A 17,380-nucleotide genomic window follows, 5' to 3' on the forward strand; every position below is an offset into this window, starting at 1 on the left:
TTGCGTGGCTACTGTGTGACCAAGTTCATCAGGGGTGTGAAGAGTTGAATCACTAATGTTTGTGAATGCCGCCTGAATGTTGTTATTTTGATCAGGGGTCACTGTGCCCCATTAAATCAGCTCTTTCACCTGTCCGCTCAGGTGCTCCACCGGCCGCCGCCCATCCCGCTGAAGGAGCATTGTTTGTCCCCGATGCGAGAGGAGCCCCTGTCTGCTCCAGTCTGTGAAGAGGGGACACAGACAGTAACAGCACCATCGTCTAATGCAGGGGCGAGTGCAGGAAGCAACAAGAAGCCCAGGTCACGGACTAAGGTAAAAATATATATATATATATATTATCAGACCAACCAAAATGTGCATGTCAGCTGCTGTTAACGTTAAGTTACTATATCAGTTTGAATGCCCCACTTATGGTTATTACACAAGTGCTTCATCTTTGTCCCTGCTATGTCAATATTCCTAACTAATCAGTGACAGCAGTGTCATATTCATTGAGTCCATTTCTAATTAACTCTACAGTCAAACATACACACAGGTAATGGTTGTCAATATCTGCAGCCACAGCTGCCATGGGACAAACTGAAAGGATGCCTTTAGGATCCTTTCCCACTCCACTGAAAACAGCTTTATATTCCAGACTTTGGTTAGTTATGTATTACTTGGTCACAACACAACTTGACCCCTGTGTCCTGAATTCACAACAGCGCTAAAGGATGGGTCAAATACTGAGGACAAATGACCCTAAAGAGATAAATAAAGTTTATCTCAACCTGAACCTGACAGAGTTCAGCTGCAATCTTTTACTAGGATGACCTATAATCCAGTTCTACAACCTAGCTGCACTTAATTTACAATGATATTTTCTATTTTCATTCATTTCCATTTAGATTTCTCTAGAAGCCTTGGGAATCCTGCAGAGCTTCATCCAGGACGTGGGCCTGTACCCGGACCAGGAGGCCATCCATACCTTGTCGGCTCAACTGGATCTCCCCAAGCACACCATCATCAAGTTCTTCCAAAACCAGCGCTACCATGTCAAGCACCACGGCCGGCTCAAAGATCTGGCCGAGGGGACCGCCAGTGGGGGAGTGGATGTGAGTGAGTACCGGGAGGAGGAGCTGCTCTCTGGGTCAGAGGATCCAGAGTCCAGTGAAGATGGGGCAGAGGAGATCTATCAGTCCAATGATGGGAGTGGTGCTAACACAGGGGGACCGCCAGTAAGCTCCAACTCAAGCCAGTCGTCCTCATCAGGTGGCACTCAAGAGGAAGGCAAGGACAATAGGCGACCAGGAGCACCTATGGGTCCAAACAGCTCCTCCTCTAGTCCTAGAGAGCAGGGTGGTGCAGAGTCCCCAAACGTTTTACAAAACAGGCCTCATCCACAAGTGCAGGAAGCAAATCGTTATCCTCAGTTATCGCCATGTCAAATCAGGACCCGCTCTGATCCCTTAGTATAGGGCCCCATTCATCTCATGGACAGAGCTTAGATGTTGCTTAGAACTGTCTTAAGACAGAAATCATGACTGTCTGTCTGTTGTGGTAAACGTCAAGTGCTGTATGGATCCCAAAATTAAACCAAGCACATTGCACAACCATTTCAACACCAAAGCCTAAGAGTGTTGCAGAGTCTTTTGTATTTCTATTACAAGCAAACAGATAGTCTTCGTTTGGGGGGGACAGTGACGTGGAGTTTAATCACATTAATTCAAGTCTACATTAGTGCAGTGATTGAAAATAAATATTATAGAAAAGACCTTCTTGTGTCCTTTTGAAACCAAATCAACAATCAAGGAGCAGTGATTTGCATATCATTGTCTGCCTCATTGAATCATTACATAAGTCATATGCTAAGGTTTTTAGGAAATGAAAAAAACATTTCCAAACCCTCATGAGGATGTTTCTTTTGCTGTAATCTTATTAGCTGAGAAAATGTCCAATGACGCAGCAGTGTTTGCAGCGTGGAATTACAAAAAAATCAGCAACGCTTTATAATAAGCGTACATGAATTCATGCATAATTCATAGTAAATTCGTTGTGACTTCATGAATTAATTCATTATGAATTCATGTGAGTTCATGATGCTTCATTATGAAAGACTCATGAACACGGTAAATTCAGGCAATGAACTCATTAATGATAAAGATTAATTAATCATGATCAAGAAACGGTAGCAAGGACCACATTTTGTATAATCTTACAACTAAAAATGATCTCATGATTAGTTCATCATGAATTCATTATGAATGCGCTCCTTAAACGCAAGCATTGCAGCTGAGATAACTTGTATAAACATACTAGCAAATATAAACGCATCCTTAATTTGTCAGTAGTTCATTATGAATGTGCCCCTAAACTAAAGCGGCAACATGTTCAAAACGTTAAACCGGGGTATGATCTCAAACAGTCTTAAAATAGAGTAAATATGCAAACATATTTTGCACATTCAGAGTGAACTCATTATGAGTTTATGTTTGCTAAGATATTTATACAAGTTATCAAAGCTGCAAGTTTAAGGGGCACATTTATATGATGAACAAACCATGAGATTATTGTTAGTTGTGTTTATACAAAGCTCGGTCCTTGGCGTGGTTGGTTTCTTCACAACAAAGAATTCATCATGATCATGATGAATTAATCATCATCATTAATGAGTTCATTGCCTGAAATAACGGTGTGAATTCATGAAGCATCATGAACGCACATGAATTTACAATGTATTAATTCATGAATGAATTCATGTATCCTTATTATAAAGTGTTGCCCAAAAATGTCATGTTGAGACTACGTATTTAGGCTGGATGTTCTTCCTTAAGCGACCGTGTCAATTTATTCAGGCTTGGGACTGGCACAATACACTGGCTTTTAGTCAGTCTGTGTGGGTTTATCAGAAAAGGTCTTACATTACGGTAAATTATCAATATGTTGCTTATGGATTAAATAACTAAGAAACTGCCAGACGGACATCTGTGAAAAAATAAAATAGAATTGTGTTGTCGATTACCTCAGAAAAGAACAGCAGGTTTGGAAGAAATAACTGTGAAAGTTTAGACAATTGCTGCTCAAAAACTGATACTGACAACACTCCAGTACTGCCATAACGTGACACTCCAATGTCGGCGAGGTTTGGCCGATCCTCTCAAGTCAGAGCACCTTCACATTGGACAATTTTGTTCAAGGTTTAACTGGATTTGGGGTACTTTTCAAACCTTCTCCACATCCTCAGGAGAAGTGGAGATTGAACACTCAAGAAAACACTACTCAAAAATTCAAAATCTCTCTTTTTCATGCCTCCAAAATCATTTCCCAATCTATCAAGCACTTCAGGAGACCCTCCTCACTATAATGACTTTAAGAGGTCAGAAATTATGACTGATCTTGCCAGTTTTGCAAATGTGGTATGATATGTTTTCATCGATAATGCAACAAGACGGGGGACGGTGGAAGGAGAAACTAATATGGGCAAAGCAGAGCAACAAGAAGACAATCAAGTCACTTTATGTGCTAAACCTCTCACTCTCCTCGTCACTAAATGTTGTCCAGTCCTGTGTCTCACCTACACACTTCACTTATTTATTGCTATCCATAAATATTATGATTGTTATATAGTTGTTTGTATGGTCATAATTGATGTCATTGTGTGTTATTTTTACTTTTTATTTCTATGATCGGCGATGTACAGCCGATGAGAGTTAAATGAACTGAAGCAGTTACTGACCTGTTATATTACTGCGTTTTTATAGTTTTAAGACTTTTAAACTGAGCATCTGATGCCGACAATGACAATCTTCTCTTGAGCCATTCATGAAATGTGGCAGGTTGGACTTCTTATGAAAATATATGTAAATAAATATCCATAATGGGATTTATTGTAATACATTTTATTTTGCTCCGTGATGTGTTTGAGCCAGTGAGAGTGCTGTTGATTTTGTTTCTATTTTGGACAGCTCAGTGGAAGATGTGGCATACCAAATTTAATCATGAGTGTTTAAAAAGTACAAACTGCATACATTCTGTGTGTATACATCCATGTATAAAACAATATTTGACATCTTGTTGCGCTATCATGATCGGCCTCTGCAGAGGAGGAACCTGAACGATTCAGCCAGGTCATGCCACATGATGTTTTCATGTCCAAGACAGGAATCAGGGTCAAATGCAATTCCAATGAAATCAAGATTCATTCAGTGTTAAAGTGAATAAAAGTTGTGAGTTTAAATATGTGTCTGTTTTCTTCTTGTTTTTCAATGTTGATAGCAGTTAGTCATAGTTGGGATAGCTTAAGAACTATGCAAAATTCTGAAATATACTTACGAATTCTGCCCTTACAGCAAACACCTACGTATGCACAACAATTGAGTATGTGGCAGCATTTACATGACGAAAAGGATAAGATAGAAAAATAAAGTCCATCTCAGGACACAGTCATCGTCACAGAGATTCCAAATCCACTTCCTTCCTTCCATTTCCTTTAATGAGTTTGGTTTGTGATGGGGCGTGTCAGGACTTTAAACCTGTCTCTGAGGGGATACTGCTCCAGCTTTTTGTCGTGAAGAATCGGGAAATTGTAGAAGTGTAGAATGTAAATAAAGTATAAATGAGAATAGATATAGTAATAGTCTAATTTAACTCAAAGTTTGTGCTAGTTGAAGTGCTATTGATCCAGTAGAAGTAAATGTAACAAGTAACTGTGTAAATTAACTTTACGTAACATTTGGAGCGTTTGTAGAACTTTGCCCATCTTTAACAGATCCTAAAAATATACCAGACTTCTTTGTACAACTGACTATTGGTGTGCTTACATACAACGACAATGTGACAAACATACTTTCCCTTTGAACCTTTCTTCTATAAAGTCAAATAGGCTTTGTCACAAAGAAAGACGTGGCCACATGAACCAAATATTGCTCCATTCGCTCATGTACACAATCAAAAACAACCCAGAATGGAAAAAAACACCTCCCAAACAGTTTGTTTTGGGAAGAATTTACTGGAAGTCACTGGTGACAATGTATCTTTGCTTGTACAAGCAATGTGCTCTAAAAGTAATAGCGAGGTGCAGTCTGTCAGGATTTGAACTTTGCCTGTGAATAAGTTTTGATTGGTTTTGACATAAATCTAGTTTAGGAGACTATTATGCAAAGTGAAACTAATAAGTGGCCAACAACACAATCTGAATTTCAATCTTTGTCTCACCTGCCAGCAAACTCCAAAGGAAATTGGATTGCTATGGAGGCCTCAAGAGTGAATTAAAGAATAAACTTCATCAAATCGTGGCTTGGCTTCTTCAAAGTTGATAAACACCCTGAAATGCATCCTTGCTTTAATGGTCGAAACTCATTAACCTAAAAGCAATCAACAGTATTGTGTAAACCGAGGTTTTTAATATAACAATCTGTATGAAAATGCTTTGCTTTGCTGCATAATCTCAAGTTGACAATAGATCACAGAGGTATTTCAGCTGTTATGACAGTTCCAGTAATAGAATTTGCAGTCCCTGCCTGTTTTCTCCAAACTTCTTCCCATTATGCTAAATAAAATACATATTAAATCCATAAATATGAAAGCATTACGGGAATAATGCGGGAGTGTTTCATGCCATTGCCGTCTTAATCTCCAACACACTGCCTCTGCCGCTCAGCTTTGTGGCAAAGCTCAAAGCAAAGCTCTGGTTTTCATTGTGTACCAGCCGCTCTCTCGCGCCTTTACCTCATCCTTAAATCTCCTAATTCAACTCATTATTCGCTCAATTGGTGCACACTTAGCCCTCCCGCCTCAGGCCCAAAGAACTGGTAGTCATTAGCAAAGCCCTAACACAGTGTGACACATGCACACTGTATGACAATGTGGTCAGGAGCCGGTGGGGTGTCACTAAGGGGCGTAAGGAGTCACCAATATTTGCACTCTATTATATCATAGACATAAAGTTAAACAGTAAATTTATGGCTTAATTAAATGTACAAGTCTGTAAGTTCAATTGGATAAACAATATGTAATATTTTGAACCACTATTAGATTAATTACTTAAGCTCACTCAAATATAACAACAATCCAATATTTCCCACAAGGGTACACGCAGTAATATTTATTACTGGAGTATTCCGGTTGCAGTAGTGCCACTCCCCCAAGCACAGTTAGCTCGCAGTGCTATACGTCACATGTGGAAAGGGGCTGGTTGGGACAGACATGCAGACAGACAGACAGTAATGTGCGGTGGGACCACCCACAGACCTGCGGTACAGAGGCAGAGCACTGGGGCTCAGCCTGGAAGAGATACTGCAACACACGGAGGGATTGATAGGAACTCTCTCGGGAATCTGACCTGGTGATATGATTTCAATTGAGACATACATTTTGTATATTTTTTTTGTGTGTGATTTTTGTAATTTCTCCATTTCTCATCTACAATGCTATAAATTTCAGCACAATGGAAAAAAATGCCCAAATTACCACATTTTAGAGTTAGAGTTAGAGTTAGAGTTAGAAACCTGCTTTTTGGCACATCCATAATGTGTGAATTATCATTGCAGGAATATAATTGAAATAATGTGTAACAATGTATGTGTGAAAAAAGTAAAGTCTGCTCTCTTAACATCTAAATCCCCACCTGAACCGAGCGCATTTTCTCCAATTGCACCAACCTTACCCAAATCTAAAAGTGTCTTGACTGGAGAGCTATAGGCCAGTGTGACCTCTAATTTGAAAGCTTACTTTTTTTTTTATCACTTTTTTGCTGCTCTTTTTTGGCTCTTTGTTGCTCTATTGTGGCTTTTTTTTGTTGCATTTTTGCCACTTTTTCCATTTCTTTCGTGACATTTTTTGTTGTTTGCACTTTCACCCTCGTTTTCAGCTCGTTTGGCATGGCTATTTTGATGCTTTTTTCCCGAAAATGTGTTGAGTTCAGATGGGAGTTAAGTTGCTTAGAGTGCCCTCCGCTTGTAGAAGGGCAATTAAACATGGACAAAACAAAACACAAGCCTTTATTTCTAGCTAATGGCACAATAAAGAAGACACTTCCAGGTTCTACCTATGACAGAACTAAATCTAGGGAAAACAAATCGGAGCATTGTAGCAGTAGAAGAAGAAATTACTCAAGCTTTCTCATGATATGACTTCTTTAAGTATTAATAAATGCATCAGTATATAATGCAAACATTATGAAGAAATTAGGCCTAAATGTATTCCCAAAACTAATTCCTGTAACATAGCTGTGTGCCCGAACAGCAGAGTGACAGCCCGTTCCTCTAAATATCTATTTGAAACCTAAGAAATAAAATATACAATTGTGGTATTTCAAAGATGGGATTTTGTGCGCCACTACAGACCAGTTCCCACAAACTTCAGCATGTTTTTGTCACAGACTTCTTTGAGATGAAGAACTTTGTCCAGTCCTCAGATTAAATGCCTGAATTACATCAGTGTTTTTCTCTAACAAATAAACAATGAAGACAAACAAAGGGATAATATAAATAGGAGCAAAGACAATAAAAGTCTAAATCATGAGAACTGAACCCTGTGGAGAGGCCAGACCTCCATCAACACTGACCCTATAACTCGCGTGAAAAAGATGTGTTCAAATTGTAGTTCTGGGGTAAATCTATCAACTCTCAAACCGTTACAAGTTGTGTGTCTTTTTCATTCATTTTTAATTATCCCGGGATATGAGCTGCTCTTTTCGGATTTGATTTGAATCACTTTAATATAAAAAATACAATATTCTAAACAAAACAAAAGTAGCTGAAACAAAAAGAAATAGCTTTATACAGTAAACTAGGATGGATTTTACAACAGGCTGGTCAAAAAAACATTTGGTTTATCATATCTATATTTTGTTTAATTTGATCCTAAACCTATTAATTTGCAGAGAAGTAGAGACTAAATTTACTGACTGAAAGTTGGTTGGTGCCCACTGCCCAATCTATCTCACAGTGAATTTTGGAGCCTTGCCTTTAAAAAAAAAGTTGATTCTAGAGATACAAAACTGATTTCCTTTGGGTGAATGATTGATTGTCACCAACAAAAGCGATCTTTAATTTACTTTAGTCATGGCCTCTACGCTCTGCTTGGGAATTCATAGTTTGCAACACACAGACCATGAATGAGTTTAGGATTTTGGGCCGATGCCCTTGTTTGTGTGCGCCCTGTCCTGGTGAGAGTGGGGGAGAGATTGACAGGTGTGCAGAGCCCCGAGCCCCTCAGCCAGCTGTGAGGGCACCACTGCAGGGTATTAGGCCTGATAGAGCCGTGATTAGAGAACATTAGAGGTGAAGAGGGGGGAGACGGGCCACAGCTGTTGCCGCTAACTATTATTACCCACAATGCATCTCTGAGGGGAGCCTCTCGCTGCACTGCACTCACACCTGTGGCCTCCTGCTGTGGTCAGGGACATGATACGCCACCTCTGAGACGCATGTGTCACAAGTATACAATATAAGTATTTATATTAGTTATTTATATAAGCATGTTACTCTTAAATGTGGAAGATAATCAGAAATAAAAAGTCAACCAAACTTATTTTAAATAACTTCCTTATTTATAGTACCAGTATTGGCTCAAATAATACGAATTATAAGCCATATGAATTACCATACTGTATTATCCATTTGTTTTCTTCCACTTTATCTGGGGCCGGGTAACATAGGCAGCAGCTTGAGCAGAGATGTTCAGACTTCCCGATCCACGCACACCTCCTCCAGCTGTCCTGAGGCGACATCAGGCCTCAGAGACATAGTCCCTCCAGCATGTCCTGGGTCTTCCCTGGGGCCTCCTCCCAATGGGTCATGTCCGGAACAGGAAAGAGATCAGGAAGGCGACAGCTCCTCACTCTACAGTTTCTCTAGAGTGAGCCCATCCACCCTGCGAAGGAAACTATTTTCAGCCGCCTGTATCCGCGATCTTGTCCTTTCGGTCATTACCCAGATCTCATGACCATAGGTGATTGATCGGTAAATCCAGAGCTTTGCCACCGACTTAGCTCCCTCTTCACCAAAACAGTCCAATACAGCAACCGCATCACTGTCAACGCGCCACCGATCCGTCTGTCGATCTCACACTCCATCCATCCCTCACTCGTGAATACTATAAAAAATTACTTTGCTAAAGGCTAAAGGCGCCCAAATACGAGATTTAAATAGATTAGGTCCTCATCCAAATCCATTCTTTGAATGGCCACTGCAAAAATATTATTTTTGGTTTGGCAAGTCATTGAGGTACGTAGTGTGCCTTTAAATAGAGGCAATTTCCTTTTGTTTCACTTAATCTAACTTGGGTGTTTTTTGGGTTTTTTTCTAGTTTAGACATGGTGTGCTCACAGTTTAGATTGATTGATTCTTGATCAAGGCCTGGTGGTACGTAGAAGATCAAATACTTGGTACTTGGTGTGAAGTTTAAAGTTTAGGACCACTGACAAAGCACAGGTCTATGAAGTCTGATCCAGGTTCTGCATACACTATGTCAAGTATTACTAAGACAACAATACGAACTCTTACACTGAACTCTGTGTCCCCTCTGTGGAGCAGTTTCGTGGCGCGGGCAGCTGTTGAACTCGGGGCAGTGTGGTACATCGGCGCTAATGTATCAGAGAAACGCACGGCCGCAGCGGTGGCAGTCACTCGAGGGGCGACATGGAAACAAACAGTAAACAACAGCAGACATTCAATTAGCCAAATGTTATGGTGAGATTAACAACTGCGTGTCAGGACCGGGCCTTTCATCAAAGCCTCCAAGAGTATGGCTCTTGACGTCGCGAGTTGATCGAGAACACTTTCAGATGTTGTTTCGGGAACGAGGAGATGGAGCGCTGGGCTAGAAATTGCCATCGCGCTTGTTTCATTGGATTAAATTAGTATGAAGCGAACATCAAACCATGGCGGATTCTCCGGTAAAATGTTGGGAAATTGCGTGAATAAAAAATGGCACGGGTTGCGTAGGGTCGGTCATGTCTCCTCCGATCTGGGTCTTTGTCAGGCGAGATCGGCGGGATGAGAAGGCAAACAGCTGCTGGGTGATTAAAAATAAATCGCACTCAGCATTTCTCTAAACCCTGGAATAACTAATCCGGACTGCGCCATGAAAGATACATGAGGGTAAATGTAATGATTTCATCCATCAAAGAGGTTACTTAAACACTTTAAACCACAATCTCAGTCACACACCAAGAGAGAACGCATGAGAGAGAGGTACAAAGGCAGCTGCCGCCAAATAATTACGGACATTAATATTAGGTCAAGCAGCCACAGGGGGATAGAGCTATTACTGACAGGAATTAGAACGGCGGAGGGGAGCAGTTATTGGCTAGAAGAGTGACAGTATCATAGATTGAGCAATTAGGATTTCAAAAGCGTGTTTGGCAATGCCGTGTGTTTGCAAGAATCTGATTTGGAATTCGCTGGTATTCATTTTTGACATTTCTAGATGTTTCACAGATTTTCAAGCAGATGTAGACGTTGATCAAATTTCTGCATGTTCTGCATATGTCTCGATCCGTGCCAGGTCCAACTTTGACTGAAGAAAAGCTTCATCCACCAGAAAGCCCCAATTGTGTACATATTTACATATTTATCTATTGGAAACAATTGTTGAGCTGAAATTTATATTACTCATATGGAAGACTTTCTTTTGTAGTTCTTCCCGTCCCAAGAAAGAATAAATAGAAGGGTTTGGGGTGAGAAAGTCAAAAAAGTTGTGGCTTAAAATGTGAGACCAAAGAACAATATGCAAATAGCACTCAAGTGACCTCCAGATCAGGCTTTTGGTTCTGTTACCTTCTGCTCCACATAGACCTGCTTTGTCCCCAGAGGCCCAGTCCGATGAGATGACTGAGGAGTGGAAGAGACAGGTGTGTGTAGGACAGCGCTGCCTCGGGCCATCCCATGCCAGGAGCCTCCTTGTTCCCCTACTCTGATGTGTCCTGACGCACTCAACTGCTAGGACAACCACCGGGACCGAGAGACTGCGCACCTGAGATGAGTTTAGTGAGAATATGATCAGACTTTCATTGTAATTGCAATGAGATTCGTGATCAGGATGAGGTTCATCTCAAACACATCCAGGAGCCTGGATGTGTTTGAGATGAAGCCTTTACATTTGACACTGAAATGAGAACTTTTGATGGATCTGCACATCTGATGATAAGACTCATGATTGATTTGGTTGACTGACTGACTGATATTACAGAAATAAGGGAAGTGTTTGATTAAGGAAGTACATGTATGAAGGTCACATAGATTACAAGATTGCAGTTCCTGACCCCAACTACATCCTGGGAGCAGAAAGCTGTCAGTCAATAACTTGTGCTTTGTTTATTGGCAGATTCTGGGCCTGAGATCGCATTAGACATTAACTGCATCAGTCGTCTTTTGAGCCGCTCGTCCTGCTTGAATGAACGCTGTCACTTATTCTCCATGTCTTTGTTTATTTTAATACATCCAAATGATCATTTCTGTAGATCCCGTGTCCGGCCACCGTGATTCGCCCCCAACAAAGACAAACAAGAATCATTCACATATTTACTACAGTCAAAAGTCAGTCATGAAGAGGTTGGATTCACTACTGTGTGTACTTTGAGAGTGAGATAGAACATGGCAGCTAATAATTGTAGAATAGCTGTCGTGTTGTCTATAAAATTCACTACTTTATCAGCAGGTCAAACTTGGCCATTCAAACGGTTTGGTTGGGCCTGCAAGAGATGCTGAACTTATTAAGAGATGTCCACTTTGATTAAATGTTGATGCCTATAAACTTATAATTGTGCACAATTGTATGCTCAAATTTTGGAAGACCAAGGACTTATTTGACATGCTTTTGAATCAAATATTTGTTTTTTAAAATGTGTTTATGCGGTTGTCACATCTTGAATGGGCAAAGTAATGTGTGTGAAGCGTCTTATGCTTAGTAAGAAATCTGCCACTCATACTCCTATTTCGAGTATTGTGATTAAAATTATGGGCTAAACAGTTGCCTCAAAGAGAACGACATCTGCATAGCATAAAAATCAGATCAACAAACTGGAGAAGTATTAACTTGGGCATGCAATACATTCAGTATTTATGATCACAAGCTGTCACATAATGGGCCTGTGCTGTTGAGCCTGTCACACAGCGGTGGGAGCAGTAGTCACAGATAATAGACAGTGTCATTTATTGCACTTGCTGTATTAAACCACATATTTAGTATTTACCACGATGACAGCCCTTTGGTGTACGTGCCCAGGTCGAAGACATATTAGCTCACCTGCCCGACGACAATGGAGCCGTATCCACTGTCACGCTACATTAGGCTCAGAGGCGCACATACGGAGCTCTGCAGAGATTGGCCGATGACAGCGGCGATAGGGAGAGCTCCTGTCTGTGAGGTAACCAGCCTGTCTGTAGATCACAGGAGGATAACATTCACAGCTCCATCTAAAGTCTGTCAGACAAAAACACCGATCTGCTCTGGGCTTTGCGCGCACTTCACATTCGACGCTTGGAACAAAGCTGCTATCTGTCATCTCGGACAATTCTTCAGTGCAATTGGGACATTTATGGTGAGACTCATATACTGTAGGTTTGTCAACTGAAATGTTATTTGTATGATACCAAATACTGAGAATAAGTTTGCTATTTTATTTATCTACTTATTTTAGTGAAACAATAGGCCCTATCGCGATAACAAATTTGAAGTTCGATGTATTGAGGCAGGAAAGTATCGCGATAAACGATATTATTGACTCTAACGATACTAGATGCTGTCAACTCTCAGGCATAAAAATGACAGTAAACCTTTGTTCTAAAAGTGCATAATCATATCCTAAAATACCACACAAGCTGTGATAAACATGAAATATAATGTAACTCAATTTGCTACAGCTAGAAATCAAAGTTTTAAAAAGAAAAAATTGGCGGGAAATTCGAATACATGCATTGTTTAAACTGTTATTTATTGAACGATAAGTCGATATAGTAATTATCGTGACAGCCCTATGAAACAAAGTCTCTAAAATGGGGGGAGGGGGTAAACAGATCAGCATTTGACCTCTTATAAAAACACTATATATGAAAGAAAATGTCATTATGCATTATGTCACATCATATAGTGTTTAAAGCCAATAAGCCATTTTTCCTGAGCAAACTTGCAGGAATGCCATTAGTAATATGATCAGAATGAGGGGGACACTACACAGTGACCACAGAAGCCCTTTTAAAGTCAGCCATTTTGGCACAAATGGTAACTCATAATTGCGCCTCCTTTTCTCTGTTTGCCTTCATCATTTTCGGCTTCCTCTCTATAGTTCACGCCTGTAGCTCCCTCCTCTAGGTCTGCCTGCGAAGTCCTGTGTGTCCCATGAGCCAGCGGGTGCAGCAGCGGGCCTCCAAGCCTCGCCTCCCAGACAACTGCAAACAATTAGGGAAATTAGTGGCTCCAGCATCACCATCAGGAGGCCTGCTTGTTTATAATTTAATCGGGCCGCATGTCAAAACAGTCAGGGCTTGAGAGAAACAAGATGCGTCGGCGAGATGAAATTCAAACTGCCAGCCAGCTCAAAATATTAGGACTGTTTGTTTAATAGCGTGCGACCAACTGGGTAAGAGCGAAAAGTGGGGGAGTGGAGGGGTTGAAGAGGGCAATGGGAAGGAAAACACAGAGGAAAAAATGATGCAGAGGAACAAAAATCGAAAGGTCAGCATTTTGAGTCATAAAGTCAGCGACAGGTATCAATGATGGGTTCTTAAGAAAGATTTTATTTTCGAAAGGTTTTAGCATAAAAGGCATGTTCACTCAGGGCTTGACAATAACATGTTTTCTGTAAAGTTTCATGAATGCCTCTTATTATTGTTCTAACTGCTTGACGTATTAATTTACTTTTGTATTCATGATGTATGTTGTCGCCTTGATGCACTTGAATTTTTAGGAGTCTCTCTGTTCCCAGCCCTCTTCCACTTAGCAGTGCACTGGGAATTCGAAGCCTTGGATCCGTGCCGCCTTTCAAATTCATTATAAAAGCTTTTTGCTAAGTAAATAGAGAGAACGGCAGGCAGGGTAAAAAGGGGGAAAAAAATGACACATTCATCTGCCTCTTAGCCCCGCTGCCCCCCTGACAATATATAAATAAACTAGAGTGACCTGATTGAGATGTAAAAGGCAGGGACTTAGCACTGGGACCATACATTACTTCTCAACATTAACAGTAGTCTTACTCAGCCGACACATGGCGGTGGGTGGATGGCTCGTGGGCAAATGGTGAGGCTAATGCCCCCCCCCTCGCCCCGTCCCGTGCACACACCCATTGGAAAGTATGGCCTGTAGTTGGCAGAGTCATGCGAAACTGACATATTTTACATCCCGGATTGTGGGTTCAGCTAATGTAAAGAGTTATCATACTCAAAACCAATTGATATTTTTCCCCCCTGCCCAAGGCAAAGTTTCCCCTGCACTTAAAATAGTAGAAAAAGCGCTGACATTTGACCCGTGAAAGAAACCTATTATTATCATTAAATGCATGGTATCCGATATAAACAGGGAAGTAAAATATCTATTAGGTGGAAATAGAAATGGAAATATGGTGCAATGTGGAGTTTAAGCACTGTGAAATGATCCAAAGCACAACATCAACATTAAAGCAATACTAATTAACTCATGCCCCTAGAGGCCATAAGCGCCACTGCAGGTGTCGTAGCATGTTGCGTTTTTTTACTTGTTAATTGTCCGTGAGAGTAAATACTATGCTGATAGAAAAGACAAAGGTAGAGAGGGATATTGTACATCCAATTACACAATGGAGATATTTTTTTTCACTCAAACTTGGCTCTAAATAGTGGTGCTAGCCTGCAGCTAGCTTTGTCCATTCACCTGTTAGCTCCTTCTTCGTGATTCTATTAGTGTGTATTTGGGTCATCAACACGTAGGCAGCGAAGTTGCAATTGTGGTTTTCTGGCCAGAGACACCAGGGAGAGAGGAAAGACCCCCAATCATCTCATTAACACTTGCATTGCTCCCAGAGTGACTATGGAAAGGATTTATTAAGGGTGCATGCGAGCATGTTACAAAGCCCTTTTTTTGTTTTTCTTTCTTTCTTTCTTTCTTTCTTTCTTTCTTTCTTTCTTTCTTTCTTTCTTTCTTTTTTTCTTTCTTTCTGTCTTTTATTCTTCTTTTTTTTTTAAATACACTATTTACATTTATGTCTCAAAAGGTTTGTGACGTAATAGAAGGAAACACGAAAGTGACTAAAAACATAAAGTGACTAAACAGTGTTTCCCATATACATAGAGAGTCACTGATGTACACAGCAGTGATGAGGCTGAGGCCTGACAATAGTGGTCTCGGTGGATGATCATTAGGCTGATGAGGATCACAACAAGGCAGTAATTGGTGATAAGCTGATGTATGGTGAAAGTGATCCTGAGCCTGGATCTTGATAGCACCAGTGCACCAAACCAACACACACAGCACAGATGACCACAGGCACAGACCGCGAGGCAGGCAGGCGAACATGGTCAAAGAGCATTATTTAGAGCCAATGACTGCATACAGCGCGGCTCCACACCGCTGTCATTAGGCTGCTGTGTTAGCCGCTAATGTGCGCTGCCTCGGCCTCTGCGGTGCGGTCAGCGAGACAGACACACAGAGCTCGAACATCAGCCGCCTGCTATCACTGCTCTAATTGGATCAGTGGCACGAATGTGATTACTGCAGGCGTATTTATTTACATAATAATTATTACAGTCTTTCCCAGAGGAGAGCGCAGGGATCTGCACAGACACAGAGATGGAGGGCTGGATAGAGAGCACCAAGGGAGGGGTTAGAGAGCGGCACAGGAGTCAGAAAGACACATGGAGGGAATTCACTTGACAATCAGCAGAGACACCAATGTCATAAAGAGTCTATGTCCAAAAAATATATATATATTTTAATCAAAGGAAACAATCTTAAAATTATAGAAGCTTTTGAGAAGTATTCGTATAATAACAAAAAAGATATCTGTACCTCAGGGGTACACCGGGAAAACCATTATTGTTAAAGTGCAAAAAACATCAGCAGTAATGTCACCCTGGAATGTTGAAATAGTCTCTAAAGAGGATGGACTTTAACCCAACCAAAGGTACAAAATAGAGGCCACTAATTGTAAAATGATATAATATTGTGAAAACAAATGTTTTTATGTTTTATAAATGTGTAGAAGTGCACCTTACATTTTGTTGGCCTTTCTGTGCTGATGCACATCTGGCTCATGTAACTAATGGGGCGCACTCAAACAATTCAGCAGGAGCTGCACAAGATGGGTTTTCTTGAGTTTGTGAACTTGCAACAATCCAGCCTGCAGCGCAAACTCAGCTCAGGACGCAGAGCTGATCATGCTGGCATCCAAGCACAAGACTTACCTGTGTCCACTAAAATTATTATTCACTAGTGTTATTGTGGCATTGGCAGCTTAGTGGCCACATCTGTTTTAGCCCCAGGGCAGCTGTGGCTACACTTGGTAGCTATTTCCACCAATGTGTGAGTTTCTTTTTGCCGTACTGATGTGTTCACTTTACATCCATTTTACGGTTTGAACCATATCCTGATAAATTTTGTCCCCAGGAGAATCCTCCTCTAAACTCAATATAAACAGCCCTCTCTATTTCAATACCAGGCGCAGAGCGAGACAGACTGATAGAGACAGAGAGGGATGGAGGGACTCAGGGGACACCATCCAGTTTACGTTTACGGCCATTGAAGTTGTCCAAGTCAGGGTCTGCTTGCTGCTTAATGGTACTTAATCACAGAGCTCCTAAAATAGGCCATTATATCAGCCGCTAGAGTTACCCAGAGGCCTCAGGGGCAGAACAACACTGCTTTTGTTAATAAGACGTCATTAATCAGAAACATTGTGGAAGCCCTTGTTCAAAAGGCGCTGCAGAGGTTGATAAATATCTCCAGAATGAAAAAACATTTACTCACCTTGTCCAAACTGCGGCTGATACGTGTCTAAAAGTGTGTGCTCGTGTGTGCTGATGAGGAGAGCACTGGGTGGGACAGGAACCATGGAAGATGACTAAAGAGACCCAGGGGACCGGTAGCACCGTCTAGTGTTGTAAATATTTGCCACTGATTTAAAGATATGGATTAATACTGTTGCAAGAAACATTATCATTATAATCAACCTGGAATGTTGAAATAGTCTGTGAAGAGGATGGACTTGCACTTGCTGTTGATTGGCCAAAATATCACGTGCATGAGTGAATTTGCACATTTTTATTCACTGAACTGAAAGTTACTGATCAACTCTGTTTCTTTGTAAAATAGGGAAAACATCTGGCAATTAGTCTGACAACAAGTGAAAGAAGGAAGAGACAAACAGCAGAGATAGTAGACAATCTCGGTGCGACATTGTAGTACAGTGGTTAGCGCTCATGTTTCACAG

General features: G+C 40.9%; 2 protein-coding genes across 2 annotated transcripts in view; one reads left to right on the plus strand and one right to left on the minus strand.

Moving 5' to 3' along the window:
• satb2 (SATB homeobox 2) overlaps positions 1-1,524 on the plus strand; it is a 32,448-nt gene extending 30,924 nt beyond the window's left edge. The window contains exons 13-14 of the mRNA XM_079563564.1: positions 142-312; positions 888-1,524. Coding sequence (XP_079419690.1) covers positions 142-312; positions 888-1,457 — 741 coding nt within the window. The 3' untranslated portion in view covers positions 1,458-1,524. The remainder of the gene's footprint in view (positions 1-141; positions 313-887) is intronic.
• Positions 1-17,380, minus strand: part of plcl1 (phospholipase C like 1) — a 258,431-nt gene that overhangs the window by 140,069 nt on the left and 100,982 nt on the right. The window lies entirely within an intron of this gene.

Source organism: Gobius niger (assembly GCF_951799975.1).
Source record: "Gobius niger genome assembly, chromosome: 9".
In the NCBI taxonomy this organism is placed as follows: Eukaryota; Metazoa; Chordata; class Actinopteri; order Gobiiformes; family Gobiidae; genus Gobius; species Gobius niger.